Source organism: Periophthalmus magnuspinnatus, chromosome 14 (genome assembly GCF_009829125.3).
Source record: "Periophthalmus magnuspinnatus isolate fPerMag1 chromosome 14, fPerMag1.2.pri, whole genome shotgun sequence".
Taxonomy (NCBI): Eukaryota; Metazoa; Chordata; class Actinopteri; order Gobiiformes; family Gobiidae; genus Periophthalmus; species Periophthalmus magnuspinnatus.
The window spans coordinates 15,018,865-15,031,567 of NC_047139.1; the positions used below are offsets into that span (position 1 = coordinate 15,018,865).

Here is a 12,703-nt window from a genome sequence, read left to right on the forward strand (position 1 = left end):
ACTTACTTACAACAACTAGCCACTAAAATGTCCACCTAAAATACAGTTTCATTTTGTCTCCTTTTTGTCATTAGTTGCTGTTAGAGCCCCACATGGGGAGGTAATATGCACATTGTAGCCTTTCATGGAATGTGGTCATTTCAAAGGTCCAAAAGCAGTACCCAATCGGGACACTATGCCCAGGAGCCTGTGTGTAACTCATCATGATGGGGGAAAACGCACACACAATTATATACAGACTTTTGAACAGTTTGCTTTCTCAGAGTCAGATTGGTTAATTAAACAAAGTGATAGAACTGACACTGAGCAGATGATAGGCAACTTTTTGTCATACAAGACTTTCAGAATCAGACGAAACATTAGAAATGTTGCCATAACAGGATACTCTCTTTTAAATAATGAAAAGTCCTCAAAAATGTCACCAGTAATATACAGATGAAGCCCACGAACGCATACGTGCACGCATATGACACCCATGGAACTCATGGGGCGGTAAGAGGGAGTCGTGAGCGCGAGGGCGTGGGCGCGAGGCGGCTCCGCTGCGCATGCTCCGGGTGGAGAGCCGCCATCTTTCCGCTAGTGCTACCGGTGAGGTTTGGCTTCCAGCGGAGCGACGCTGCTGCTCATCCCGCACCAGGAAACACCGAGCGGCTCACTATCCTTCTCCTCTACGAACCTCCAACAGTCCGCGCCGGAGCACCATGGCAGACAAAGACAACCTGGTGTACAAAGCCAAGCTGGCCGAACAGGCGGAGCGATATGACGGTAAGAGCAGCAGAGCGGCTGTCCCGTGTCTCCGTGTCCCTGTGCGGGCTGGGGCTCTCCTCGCGGCTCTCCTCGTGGTTTTGCCCCGGCTCGTCGTGTCCGTTTGACGGCCTTTCTTCGGGCTGTGTGACACTTATCGGTGTACTGCTTAGTCACTGAGAGCCGTGTATTGTGCATGTGGACAGCCCAGCAGCCTGAAAGCCCGTTAGCCTTTAGCTTAGCTCAGGGCGCTACGTGCTAACATGCTAGTGCAGTTAGCTGGCACACGCGTCACGCCAAACTCCATTCAAACACTGTGCAGCCCGCTCCGTGTAGCTGTCGTGTACAGGGATAGTTTGGTGTCGAACAGAAACATTAACCATAATGAAGCGGCGGCATTGCGTGAGTAGGTTACGTTTTCCGAGTGCGTGCTGCCGCCCTGTGAGCGCTTTCTGCCCCTCTGCCCCGGAGAACCAGCGCCAGGACACAAGCTGCGCCCCCGCTTGTACTGGTGGAGCCGGGGACTCAAACCCCTCACCAGTCTGGTAACAGGGCACGGGAGCAGAGGCGCGCTGCGGGCTAAACACGAACAAAGCCTCGTAGTGACCGTGACATGACGGAACACGCTGACATTCCTCTGGCTCCATTCTCACGGAGAGAGTCGCCATGGGACTATGGACTCAGATCATGGATGTACAATATGACCTATACTTCCATGTCCCGGACCGACCGGAGGACTGATGGACCTCAACACCAATACCCGCGAGAGAGAGGATCGGGGCCCAGTCGCGATCTCATTGGTCATGTACAGAAGACCCACATCTGGGCTCTGTCCCGGGAGCTGTTAATAACTTAATCTGGAACATTTTTAGTTCATATGACCTCTGGACTGGAGTTGGCCTCGGCAATTGTAATGACTTATAGCCCAGCACAACTTTGCTATGCACAGAACTTAAAAAGAAATCAAACATGTTCTGGGTGTATTATATAACACTATATCACCCAAATGAAGGCGTGCCTTGTCTAAGAAAATCCTGTATAAATTCAAATTAGAAATCAAAACGTCCCAATCATGAGTAATAAAATAATGCAATACAATATTTTCTGAGGTGGCACCAGGATATTACAGTAGTTTTTCAAATGGTGGACAGTGGAGGTAATAGTATTGCAGTTTTATTGTACAACTATAAACTAATCTTGCTAAACATTATGGTAGTGCCTGAGGCTTTATTTGTACCATTATCCACCAACAAAAAGACATTGCTAATATTGTATGTTGTACCTGGCAGTGGTTTTGGCATTTGTCTGATAACTGGATAGTTGCTGGTTTGATTTCTGAAGGGGAAGGGCATCTGGCTTAGAAGTCTGACTAGTCCCCATATGCATGGTTAACGGTGCCCCCTCTCAGACGGGACAGGCAGTAGCAGACCTTGTACATGTGGAGGATCAAGCTGAGTGACTCAGCCTTGTTTGGACTGCCTTGTCATAAACCTGTGTGTTTGTTTGACTGCTGCTGGGTGGGGGACACTCAGGGAGCGGCCTGAGAACACTGCAGCAGACTGGGAGGGAGAGCCAGATCTGCTCCTGCTCTGCTCCTCCTCTGCTTCTGTTCCTCCTCTGCTCTGCTGCTGATCAGATTAGTCGTAACCAATTGATTTTTAATAAAATATTCATAAACTTAGTTGGTAATGAAATGATCACACTCTGGTCTCAGCACCAACTTTAAAGGTGCCATGTGCTGAGGGAAGAGTTTTAAGATCCTCAGCAATAATTCCATCAGACTGCCATGTAATGTGTTTTTGTTTAAAGTGGAACTAACCACTAAATACACTTTTTTGCTCCTAAACTGTGTATATGGTGTTTCTGTAGCATTATCTACTGTTCTTAGTAATTTTTTTTGCAATTTTCGTGCAATCTCTGTAAATTTGCAGCTGTCTGGTCAAAAACGCCTAGTTGAAGTTTGTGCTACCTTCAGTTGCCTCTACAATTTCCAGTAGTTGGTGACAATGTAGAGTGAGTTTGTTAGGGTAACTGACAAAAAGGAATCAAATTTAATTTTAAGTTATAGCAGAGCTCACATAGCCTTTTGTGAGTGTTTGGCTTTGACTAGACGAAGAGTTTTAGGGCACCACTCAACAAAAGTTGAGAAACATTACTAATCCAGTGTAATGATTTATCTTAATTAATAATTAAACAATGCTCCAAAGGCTTGTAAATTCTTGTGCCATATCATGACCCATATCTGAAAATTGCATCACTATTCACCAAAGCAAATTGTGGTTTATGTATATTTATTGACAAAGTTAAACAGACAGCATTTGAATATGAAATATACAAATGAGTGTGGTTTACTCTAGATTAGATAACCTTAGATAACTCTTGGCTTAATCAATTTAGAGTCAACACATGAACTGCCCAATTTTCAATGTATGCGCATACAACCCAGGAGAGTGGAGTTGTTAGTCACTTCTAGGTATTTCTGACTGCAAACACCTGGCTGCTGGGGCAGAGTCTGAAGTGTGGATACCTGTTAGCCCACCCCCCACCCCTTTTTTTTTCTTTAGTCCTCCATGTACTGCCTAGTTTAGCAGCTATATTTGAACAGAGATCACTGTTTAAGGATGGTCTGATGTGGATTTTTTTAGCCAATATCCAATGTTCATCTTGCTGTTGTGGTCGATATTAGCTGATACTGATATTAAGCTTTTAAAACGTGAATTTTGATACAGACCAAATTCATGTTAAGTTATAGTGAAGTTTACAAATTACCTCATCATAACAGATATTTTAAATAAATCCTCTATCGACGATAACCGATATATACCATGCCCAGTTGTTAAACAGACCCATTGCAATATTAAATCTCACTGAAATATTATATTTACAGCAAAACAAAATGTTAATGAAATGATTTGGCATCCCTGTCCTCCTGCAGTGATTGGTGTAGTGTGAAGTGTTAGTGGTGAGTCTCCTGATTGAGGTGAGACAGCCTGGCTCTGGGCCCAGCTGCATGGGCCCGTGCATGGAGCTCCGCAACAGGACCCACGCCAAGTCTTCTGGCTGCACCAAGAGACTGCCTCGCTTCATCATGGATCACTGCAGCCAACCCTGATTAATGACCACACTATGTTTACATGCACACCAGGAAAACCAGATTGTTGGCCTAGTCCAATTTAAACAGATTTATCAAAAAGGATGAGAATCTATTCACAACACTTCATTTGTAGTTCCCGCGTTTACAAAGATCCGAATAACACATCTGGAGGAGCAGGTGCATACTCTGATACTTGCTGCATGCTCCGGGGTAAAAAAAAAAAAAAAAAAAAAAACATTCAGGAAAATATTAGACATGTTTGGACATGCACTCACTCATTTTACATTTTGTTTTGTTCCACTATGTTAAATTGAAAGTGAAACTTTCTGGAGCTTCAATATTTGTGCAGGGAAGAGCAAATAACTCGTGAGTAACGCAGTTTGTAGCATGTCTCAAAATCAAATGCTCAACGTAAAGGAGATGTCACTTATCCATTTGTATGGTTATATGCATGTCATTTTATTGATAATTTGTCTATAGCTGCTAATGCTAAATGAAACACTTTGTTGCGCCCTGTTCGCACCTATTGGTTTTTGGGTTGTAGGCTGGTACAAGAGTGGTCTGACAGGTTTTGGGACCAAGACCAGCCTGAATTTGGTTGTTTAAGCGCATATAGATTACTCTTTGCATGTAAATGTAGTTACTGTTGTTTCTTGCATCATGATTATTTGAAACTAGCCCCCTACTGTTCCTTCATTGAAGCCTTGTGTAACCCTCTCAAATGTCCCATGTTGGTCTTGTCTTGCAGAGATGGTGGAGTCAATGAAGAACGTGGCATTTAAGCAGGTGGAGCTGACGGTGGAGGAGAGGAACCTCCTGTCAGTGGCTTACAAGAATGTGATCGGTGCACGGAGAGCCTCATGGAGGATACTCAGCAGCCTGGAGCAGAAGGAGCAGAGCAAGGGCGGAGAAGACAAGCTTAAAATGATCCGGGACTACAGGAAAACGGTACCAGTCAAACGTGCCAAAGAAACCTCAGTATTGGGATTAGCCTTGGGATTTAATGTTTTCAAATTGGAATTTAGTGTTGTAGAGAAGATTTCATCTGTGGTCATCAGGACTGTTTTTGTGATCAAGACATTTTGACTCCCATCCAGAAGCCATTTTCGGTTGATGGAACAGGCTTGAACCACTGGGAATTTATCCTACCCTGAGTAACTAAGTCCAACCCCCAAAGGGAGGAGTTTTTGTTTGCATCTGCCCTGCCCTTTATGGCTAACATCATTATGGGTCGTTATGTCCCTGTTGTGCGTTGGCCGTCTTATCTTCAGCCTTGTTGAGTACCTTATTAGTATTTGATTGGATTGTTGTGATCTTTGTCCTTCGACTGAGAACACTTCTGTAAACAGCTGGTAGAGTAAACCTCAAACCACCATTTCTGTTCAAAGAGGGGTTATTTTTCTTCATAAAAATTGCTTCCTTCACTCCCATAGCAAAACCATTTTTCTCTCTGCTCAAAATCTGGACATCGCTGTCTTCAAATCTGATTTGTGGTTTTAAGGTTAAAGTGGACGGCAGATTGCACACCCGAGTTATGCTTTGTGTTGATATAGTCTTTTATAGTGGTTGTTTCCTCAATGAACTGTTCCCTGCAGCCTTCTATTTTAGTGACTTTAATACACTTCATACATTACTCTGCTTTTGTGTTTGTGTCTTATTCTTGGGATGAGCCATTTTCTGTCTTAGGGTGTTCACTGGTTTAAAGTACAGGAGAATGTTGTGTTGTCTGAAGATCCTCTGTAGTTTTTTAGACAAGCATGACATTTAAGGGATGGACACCCCATTCCTCCTGAGTTCTGTTTCCATTTTGTCCTGCTTTTTGGCTCTTTTCACTCTGTTGAGAGTGCATGTAGGATATCCATAGGATGAGAGGGCATTTTGGACATGTTTCTCTTCCTTTGTTTCTGCCTCTGCGGTCGTGGGCACCTTTTGTACTCCATGTTGTGGTGTCCTAATAACTCCCAGTTTATGCTGCAGGGGAGGTTAATCTGGTCTTCTGTTAATTTATTTTAATAGATTATTTTTCCAGATCAAAGTTTAGTTTGTTTTCATACATGACTGCGCACTAGTGGTCTTCGTCAGAGTGGTCATGTGGTGTTGCCGTGACGTACCCGGTCAGCTGATTCAAAACAGAGTTTGGTGCCGTCTTCATACCGTTGGAGGCAGGATGACAGTGCCACCTGCACTCCGGCTTCTTCAGGACAGCATCCGAAGTGTGTGAGTGTAAAGACCCCTCGTCCCAGTATATAGTCTTGTGGGCCACTTTGTTTTTTTGATCTTTAAAAAAAGTATTAACATAGTGCCACCAGTGCCCAGGAGTAATGAACAATTACATGTAAAGGTTGGCTACTATAGATGAGAACATGGCACAGCACTGCCTGTAGAAGTTTCCTCTAAATCGAAAGTAAGTGGTGTTGAGACTGATGTAAGTACATTAAAGATGTAGTTCTGCATTAGTTTGGTCCTTTCCTGTTTGGTCTTTTCCTGGTCCTACCTCCTGTAGTCTTATGCTTACTGTTACCGTGGCCTCAGAGGTTGGTATACATGTGAACGGGAATTGACACTGTAGGACATTATTGTGTTCTCCATATCCACCTGGAGATGTTTTACTTTGTTCATAAAATCCTGTGTATTCTCCACATGAGTCTGGAGTCTGCAGATGATGGGTCTCAGCGATGCATTCTTCTTGTGGATTTTGGATGGCCGATGCATTGGATGGCATCCCCCCTGATTAGTCTGTAATACATAGACCTATCTGTTACCCCCTTATCAAGTTTCTGTAGACAAGTGGTTCCCTCTTCAGATGTTCATAAGTAGCAGAGTCACTGAGGAGGCTGTTGACTTTGACTTCTTAGTCAGACGTGTTCATAAACACAGTGCAGTCTTTTGTTAGCTGGTAGAATGTTTATGCTGTGATGTACCCCAAGACCGGTTCCGGTTCATCCTACAGAAAAGACACCAAAACAAATGTAGTGTATACAATTCACTAACATAGAAGGTTGCAGGGAACAGTAGATCGGGGAAACTAAACAACCACTATCTAAGATTATATCAACACAAACAACATGACTCGGGTGTTCAATCTGCCGTCCACCTTCATCTTAAAACCACAAATCATTGGTTTGAAGACGGCGAGATACAGATTTTAAGCGGAGAAAAATGGTCTTCCTAGGGGAGTGAAGTAAGCAATTTTTGTGAAGGAGAATCCCTCTTAGTCTTATATCTGTGTAATCTTTCAGTTGTCCAGTGGTCCATAGGCGTAGTCTATGTGGCCTTCTGATACAACTCAAGCTTTTCAAGAAAGTTTCATTTCTGTCCTATGAATGTGATTTTTTTTTTTTTTTTTTACTATCGACACCTCCTCAAATGAGTATGTATTTTTGATCAATTAGTGTCTGACTTTTGATTCTTTTGACAGCACTAGTCTACATCAATGGTTCTCCAACATTTCGCATCAAGTACTACCTTAGTACACATCTGGTTTTATTAGAAGGATATTATGCTAAATCATCTTTTTGGAGTTTTCTACCATGTTACAATGTTGTTCCCTCATGCCCTCAAAACATGCCTGAAGAGGTTTTAGATGTTAGCCATGCATGTTTGAGTAATCTAGCAATCTCTCCTGGGCTCTATTCAAACCCTCCTTATGGTTCGATATGAGATCATGCTTCTTGTCCAAGGCTCTGCCCACAAACCTATGCAACCGGGAAGCTCTCTGCAGTGCTCCCCCTGCTCCCACGGCCCCTCCCTGTTCAGCCCTCCCCTTGCAGAACATGCATTGCTTTTGGCAAATATAGCATTTTTAGACCAGTAAAATATATAATGTGTTAGCAGTTAATAGCCCATAAAAGAGTAATGCCCACTCTACAAAAAGAACCAATGCATGAATAATAGGAGATGCATTGACTTTGTTGACATGTATGGGCTGCTAGCTGCAAACCAGAACTGTGATGTAGTGGCTTTTGCAACTTCTTTTACAAGGCGTGGTTAGCCTGAGCGACCTGCCAGGTCCTGTGACCCGCTGGTTTGTGGGGTAGTGTGTCCCAGGTGTGTGATGGGAAGAAGCTTGCGTATCACTGTTTGAAAAAGACACTGTTCTAGATAAACATTAGTTTTCCACATGAAAGTAGTATATGTGACCTCATGTGCATGTGCAGGTGGAGCAGGAGCTGAAGGACATCTGTGAGGACATTCTGGACGTTCTGGAGAAGTGTCTTATTCCCATCTCAACCACTGGAGAGTCCAAAGTCTTCTACTACAAAATGTACAAAAAGCACAAAATCCATTTATTATGCACATTCTCTCACCACCACATGGGCCTGTCTAAGGAAGATTGGCTACCTCAAATTTAGCACTTTGACCTAACTCAACAGAGGCCCATTGTCACCAGACAATCATTTAAGAATGACCACACAAGAAAAGATGTTGGAAACTGTTTGCAATGCAGTTCTTACTAATTAAAGATGGACCAATATCTGGTCGATATTTGCACTTTTTGGTGTATTTGCTATTGGTCTTAAATCTCCAGCGGAGGCCAATTTTTGTTTCGCCCAGCCAGCTGCCCAGTACATAAAGAATATAAGCATAAAGCTTTATTGAACACTTTAGTCCGAAGATGGTACTGTACAAGGTTCCCTTGATCTAGTAAAACAAGGTTGTAGATGAGCTTGGTCCTACATATTGGTATAAAAATATCAGCCATCAAATTCTCTGGATTCTAAACAATCTATAGTGACATCAGCCATTAAAAAAAATCCATATCGGTTGATTTCTATTAAGAATAGAACATTTTGGTTCTGCACTTTTATTATCACAAATGCTGCATCTTTATAGTGTGGAAATGTCAGGACTTTTATGATCATATTTTTGAGTGGTCTACCAAGACGAGTCCATAGTCAAGGTGCTAATAGTTACTTTAGAGGAATGAAAAAGCTAGACCAAAAACTTAATATAACTTATTGACTAAAACAGAACTAACAAAATGGAGCCTAACTGTGTGCCACTCACAGGAAGGGTGACTACCACCGGTATCTGGCAGAGTTCACAGTGGGCAACGACAGGAAGGCGGCAGCAGAGAACAGCTTGGTGGCGTACAAGGCAGCCAGTGACATCGCCATGACAGAGCTGACCCCCACACACCCCATCCGCCTCGGCCTGGCCCTCAACTTCTCCGTCTTCTACTACGAGATCCTCAACTCGCCCGACCGGGCCTGCCGGTGAGATAGGAGGGGGAATACTTGGGCTGAGGAATGAATACTGGTCCTTACTGTCAGTTAAACAGTCGTTAGCATTGTCAGGATACTAGAACTATTTCAATATTAAGGAATAAACATGATACTCAGTACCATGTGGCCTCATATCTAGGTTGAGCGGTATCAGAAGGTATCCTTCTGATACAGCTCAAGATCAGTCTAAAGCTATTCAGGAAAGGTTAATTTCTATTCTGCTAATGTGACTTTTTCAGTATCGATACCTTCTCAAATGAGTATCTTTTTTGATACTAGTTTTAGTAGCAATTAGTGTCTTGTGTTGTCTTCTGTAGGCCAGTCATATTTTATACAGATGGCAGGGCAGCTAAAATGAATATTGTCCTATATTACTCAAACTTGACTCTTCTGAGCTTTAAAGTTTTTAAAGTTAACAGCTCCTTTTACCTTTAGTTCAATAAAGAGTGACAGTTCCAGGGCTGAAATTCTCCAAATGATTCTAGTGAAGGTTTTTATAAACACGATGAAGCACTTCCTGTATTACCAGATGACTTTCTTTGTGGTGGCACTTCTGGTTAAGTGGGATCCCATTAATTTCAATAAAGAATTTGAGAAAAGTTTTGCCGCTAAAATATCAAGCTCAACATGTTGATGTTTGGCACATAACTAATATGATTTAGTTGGTTTAATTTTGTCAACACATGTTTTGTGCATTATTTAATGTTTGATTTTCACTTCAAATTATAAATCAGATGTCACTCTTTAAGTTACTCTTAAGTAGTAGTTTTCCCAAATACTTTTATACTCTTGAGTAATTTCTTGAACCACTACTTTATACCTCAACTTGAGTAATATTATTTTGAAGTAATGTTACTTTTACTTGAGTACAATTTCTGGCTACTCTTCCCACCTCTGGAGATCTCATTCTGGACTTACTAGGCAAACAAACCATGACTGTGTTGAGCTTAATTCAGTGTTGTGAGTAAGGACCTCTCAACTTTCAACTCTTGATGTCCTTTTTTGCTTCACTACTTCACTCTAACAGTTCTACTTCCTATGTGTTTTCCCCTCCCCTAGTTTGGCAAAGCAGGCATTTGACGAGGCCATTGCAGAGCTGGACTCCCTCAGTGAGGACAGCTACAAGGACTCCACACTCATCATGCAGCTGCTACGCGACAACCTGACACTATGGACCTCAGATATGCAGGGGGACGGTAAGACATAGGCCTCAGACTTGCAGGGGGACAGAAAGACATAGACCTCAGAGACTGGACCTCAGACATGCAGGGGGGTGGTAATACATGGGCTTCAGACACGCATAGAGATAGTAAAATAAAATGGCATTAATTTGGCTTTGTGAACTTCAAAATGAGTTACTCCAAGGACAGCAATGCTTACTGTGAGGACCTTGGAGGTCCCTTGGTCTCCCTCTGTCCTCAGTGCTGGCCCTGTCCTAACGAGCCGTGCATTGTCCCCTGGCACATTCCTGCTGTTAATTGTCTCTTAATTGTTGATTACACGGATGGCTGTGGTCTCTATGGGAACCGTCCTCTCTGAACCTGCCCACTGTCTGAGGCTGCCACAGTTTGTACACAGCACAGACCAATGCTCAGACAGCTTATTTATGTAGACAAAGTACACACAAGAAGAATGACTAGTGGATTTGCCCAATGGTAGTTTTTAAAGAGGAATTAACTTTTTGGAGCTTTCTACCTTGTTATGGTGCTATTCCCTCATCAAAAACATGGTTAAAGAGGTTTTAAATGTCATTCATGCATATTTGAGTATTTTTGCGATCTCTCCCGGGCCCTACTTGAACCCTCCTTACAGTTAACATTACGATTTTGTTCAGTGTTCAGCACAGGCCTACGTCATCAATGCTCCTACATGACAATATCCCATAAATATACCAAAACAAGATGCAAAACTGTACACAACAACTTCACAAACCTGATTTAATGTGCATTAGTTTCATTAGTGGGACGCACACTGATTGTGTTGCGATAGCACTCTGAAGGGGAAGCGAGTTGGAGCAGAGCACAGACTCTGTTAGCAGTTATTAAGTGTAATACCCCCTCTTTAAAAATGTAGTGATGATACATGGTTGCAGTTGAAAAGTGGCAGCAAAGTCAGTAGCACTATAGTTGATAGTTCAAACTGCGTGTGTGGTGTCTTTGGGCAAAGTACATGTCAAACTGTGTTGTTAGGACTCCAATGAAAAACTGGCAGTCAGGGGTGGAAATGGAATAATTAATAATTTATAATAACTAATTACTTTAAGTACAAACTTTAGTGATCAAATGATTGAAATTGAGAGCTTGTTGTGATTGCGGGTTTGTGCTCTTTTTCAGAGGAACAGAACAAGGAGCAACTGCAGGACACGGAGGATGATGCCCAGTGAGACCGACCCCCTCCTCCCCCTCCTCTCTCTCTCTCCCTCCCTTTTTCTCTCTCTATCCCCGTTTCTGTCTCTCTCTCTTTCTCCCTGGGGTTCGCTTCTGTGCCCCCACATGCACGTCCCACTTCTCCAAACCCCACGTCAAGCTCCTCTTTTTTTTTTCTCTTTTTTGGGATGAATTTTTTCTTTTTTGCCGTGTTTTTTTTTTTTTTCCCCCTCCTCCTTTTTTTTAAGACTTCGCTTTCATTCGCGGTTTCGTCCGTTGCCAAGCTTGCCTGTATTAAACCCCGACTTTATTTAAGGATTCCCCTTCGCCCATCTCCGCTAGCGTCGCCATGAACCGCCACACACTACTCACTTCTGTCTTCGGAGATTGCAGACGATGTCTTTTAGGAAGAACCAAGTGCCCTGTTTACTTTGACCACACTGATGGTAGTTTTTCTTTTTTTTTCTTTTTTATAATATATATATAAGCGCCGATTGTCCGAATGTCCCCCTGATCGTGTCCTCTGTCCACCGTGGACCAAGCGTGGAGGCTGTTGCCGCTTTTTGCTAATGGCAGGTAGTTAGCTTTTTTAGCGTGTGTATGGGACGCTCAGTGATTGTAAAGAAAGCAGCGGTGGCATTACAGTTTGGGAGTGTGAGTACCGCCTGCCAGCGTCACCTCCATCTGATTTGTACTACTGGAAACTCAACAGAGCCACAGTCCCACCTGTATTCTTACTGACAGCATGGAATCAACATTAAAGTTTAAATTGAGAAAATCAACAGGCTGCTGTGTTTTTTATCAACACAAGAAAACTGTACAATTTATGACAATTGTTTATGCAAATATGTATTATAGAGATTGTGTTTACAATGCTCATTTAGTCATTTTACTTGATGTCCCTGGATGGTTTGCTACAACTGAGGGAACAGAAATAAAACCGTGCATTTCTTTCCTCAAAAGTTTTGTATTTTGTCCACTAGATGGCAGCAAAACATTTGTAATGAATGCACATAAAGGAAACGAAAGATCCATAGTTCCAACTTTTTTTTCAGTCTAATTCCTTCAAAGATAAATTTATAAAATTGAGTGAATTGTGGAATAGGCTAATTTTGTGACTCATGAAGTCACAACTACTAGATGTTTTTGGGCTCTGTCCTGAAAAGGTTGGTAACGTGTGGGCTATGTGTTCTATTGTAAAATGTATATATATTTTTTTAACTCTAGGTAGTTAAAAATTATAATCTGTCTTTAACTGTCACACATACATAAGT

The 12,703-nt window shown here is 42.4% G+C and overlaps 1 protein-coding gene across 1 annotated transcript; it reads left to right on the forward strand.

The window, feature by feature from the left end:
* Window positions 1–494: 494 nt before the first annotated feature.
* Window positions 495–12,207, forward strand: LOC117381719 (14-3-3 protein epsilon-like). The gene is made up of 6 exons (XM_033978723.2): window positions 495–765; window positions 4,587–4,786; window positions 7,996–8,102; window positions 8,848–9,054; window positions 10,123–10,259; window positions 11,397–12,207. The coding sequence occupies exons 1-6, from the start codon at window positions 546–548 to the stop codon at window positions 11,444–11,446; spliced, it is 921 nt and encodes a 306-aa protein (XP_033834614.2). The 5' UTR covers window positions 495–545; the 3' UTR covers window positions 11,447–12,207.
* Window positions 12,208–12,703: the final 496 nt, after the last annotated feature.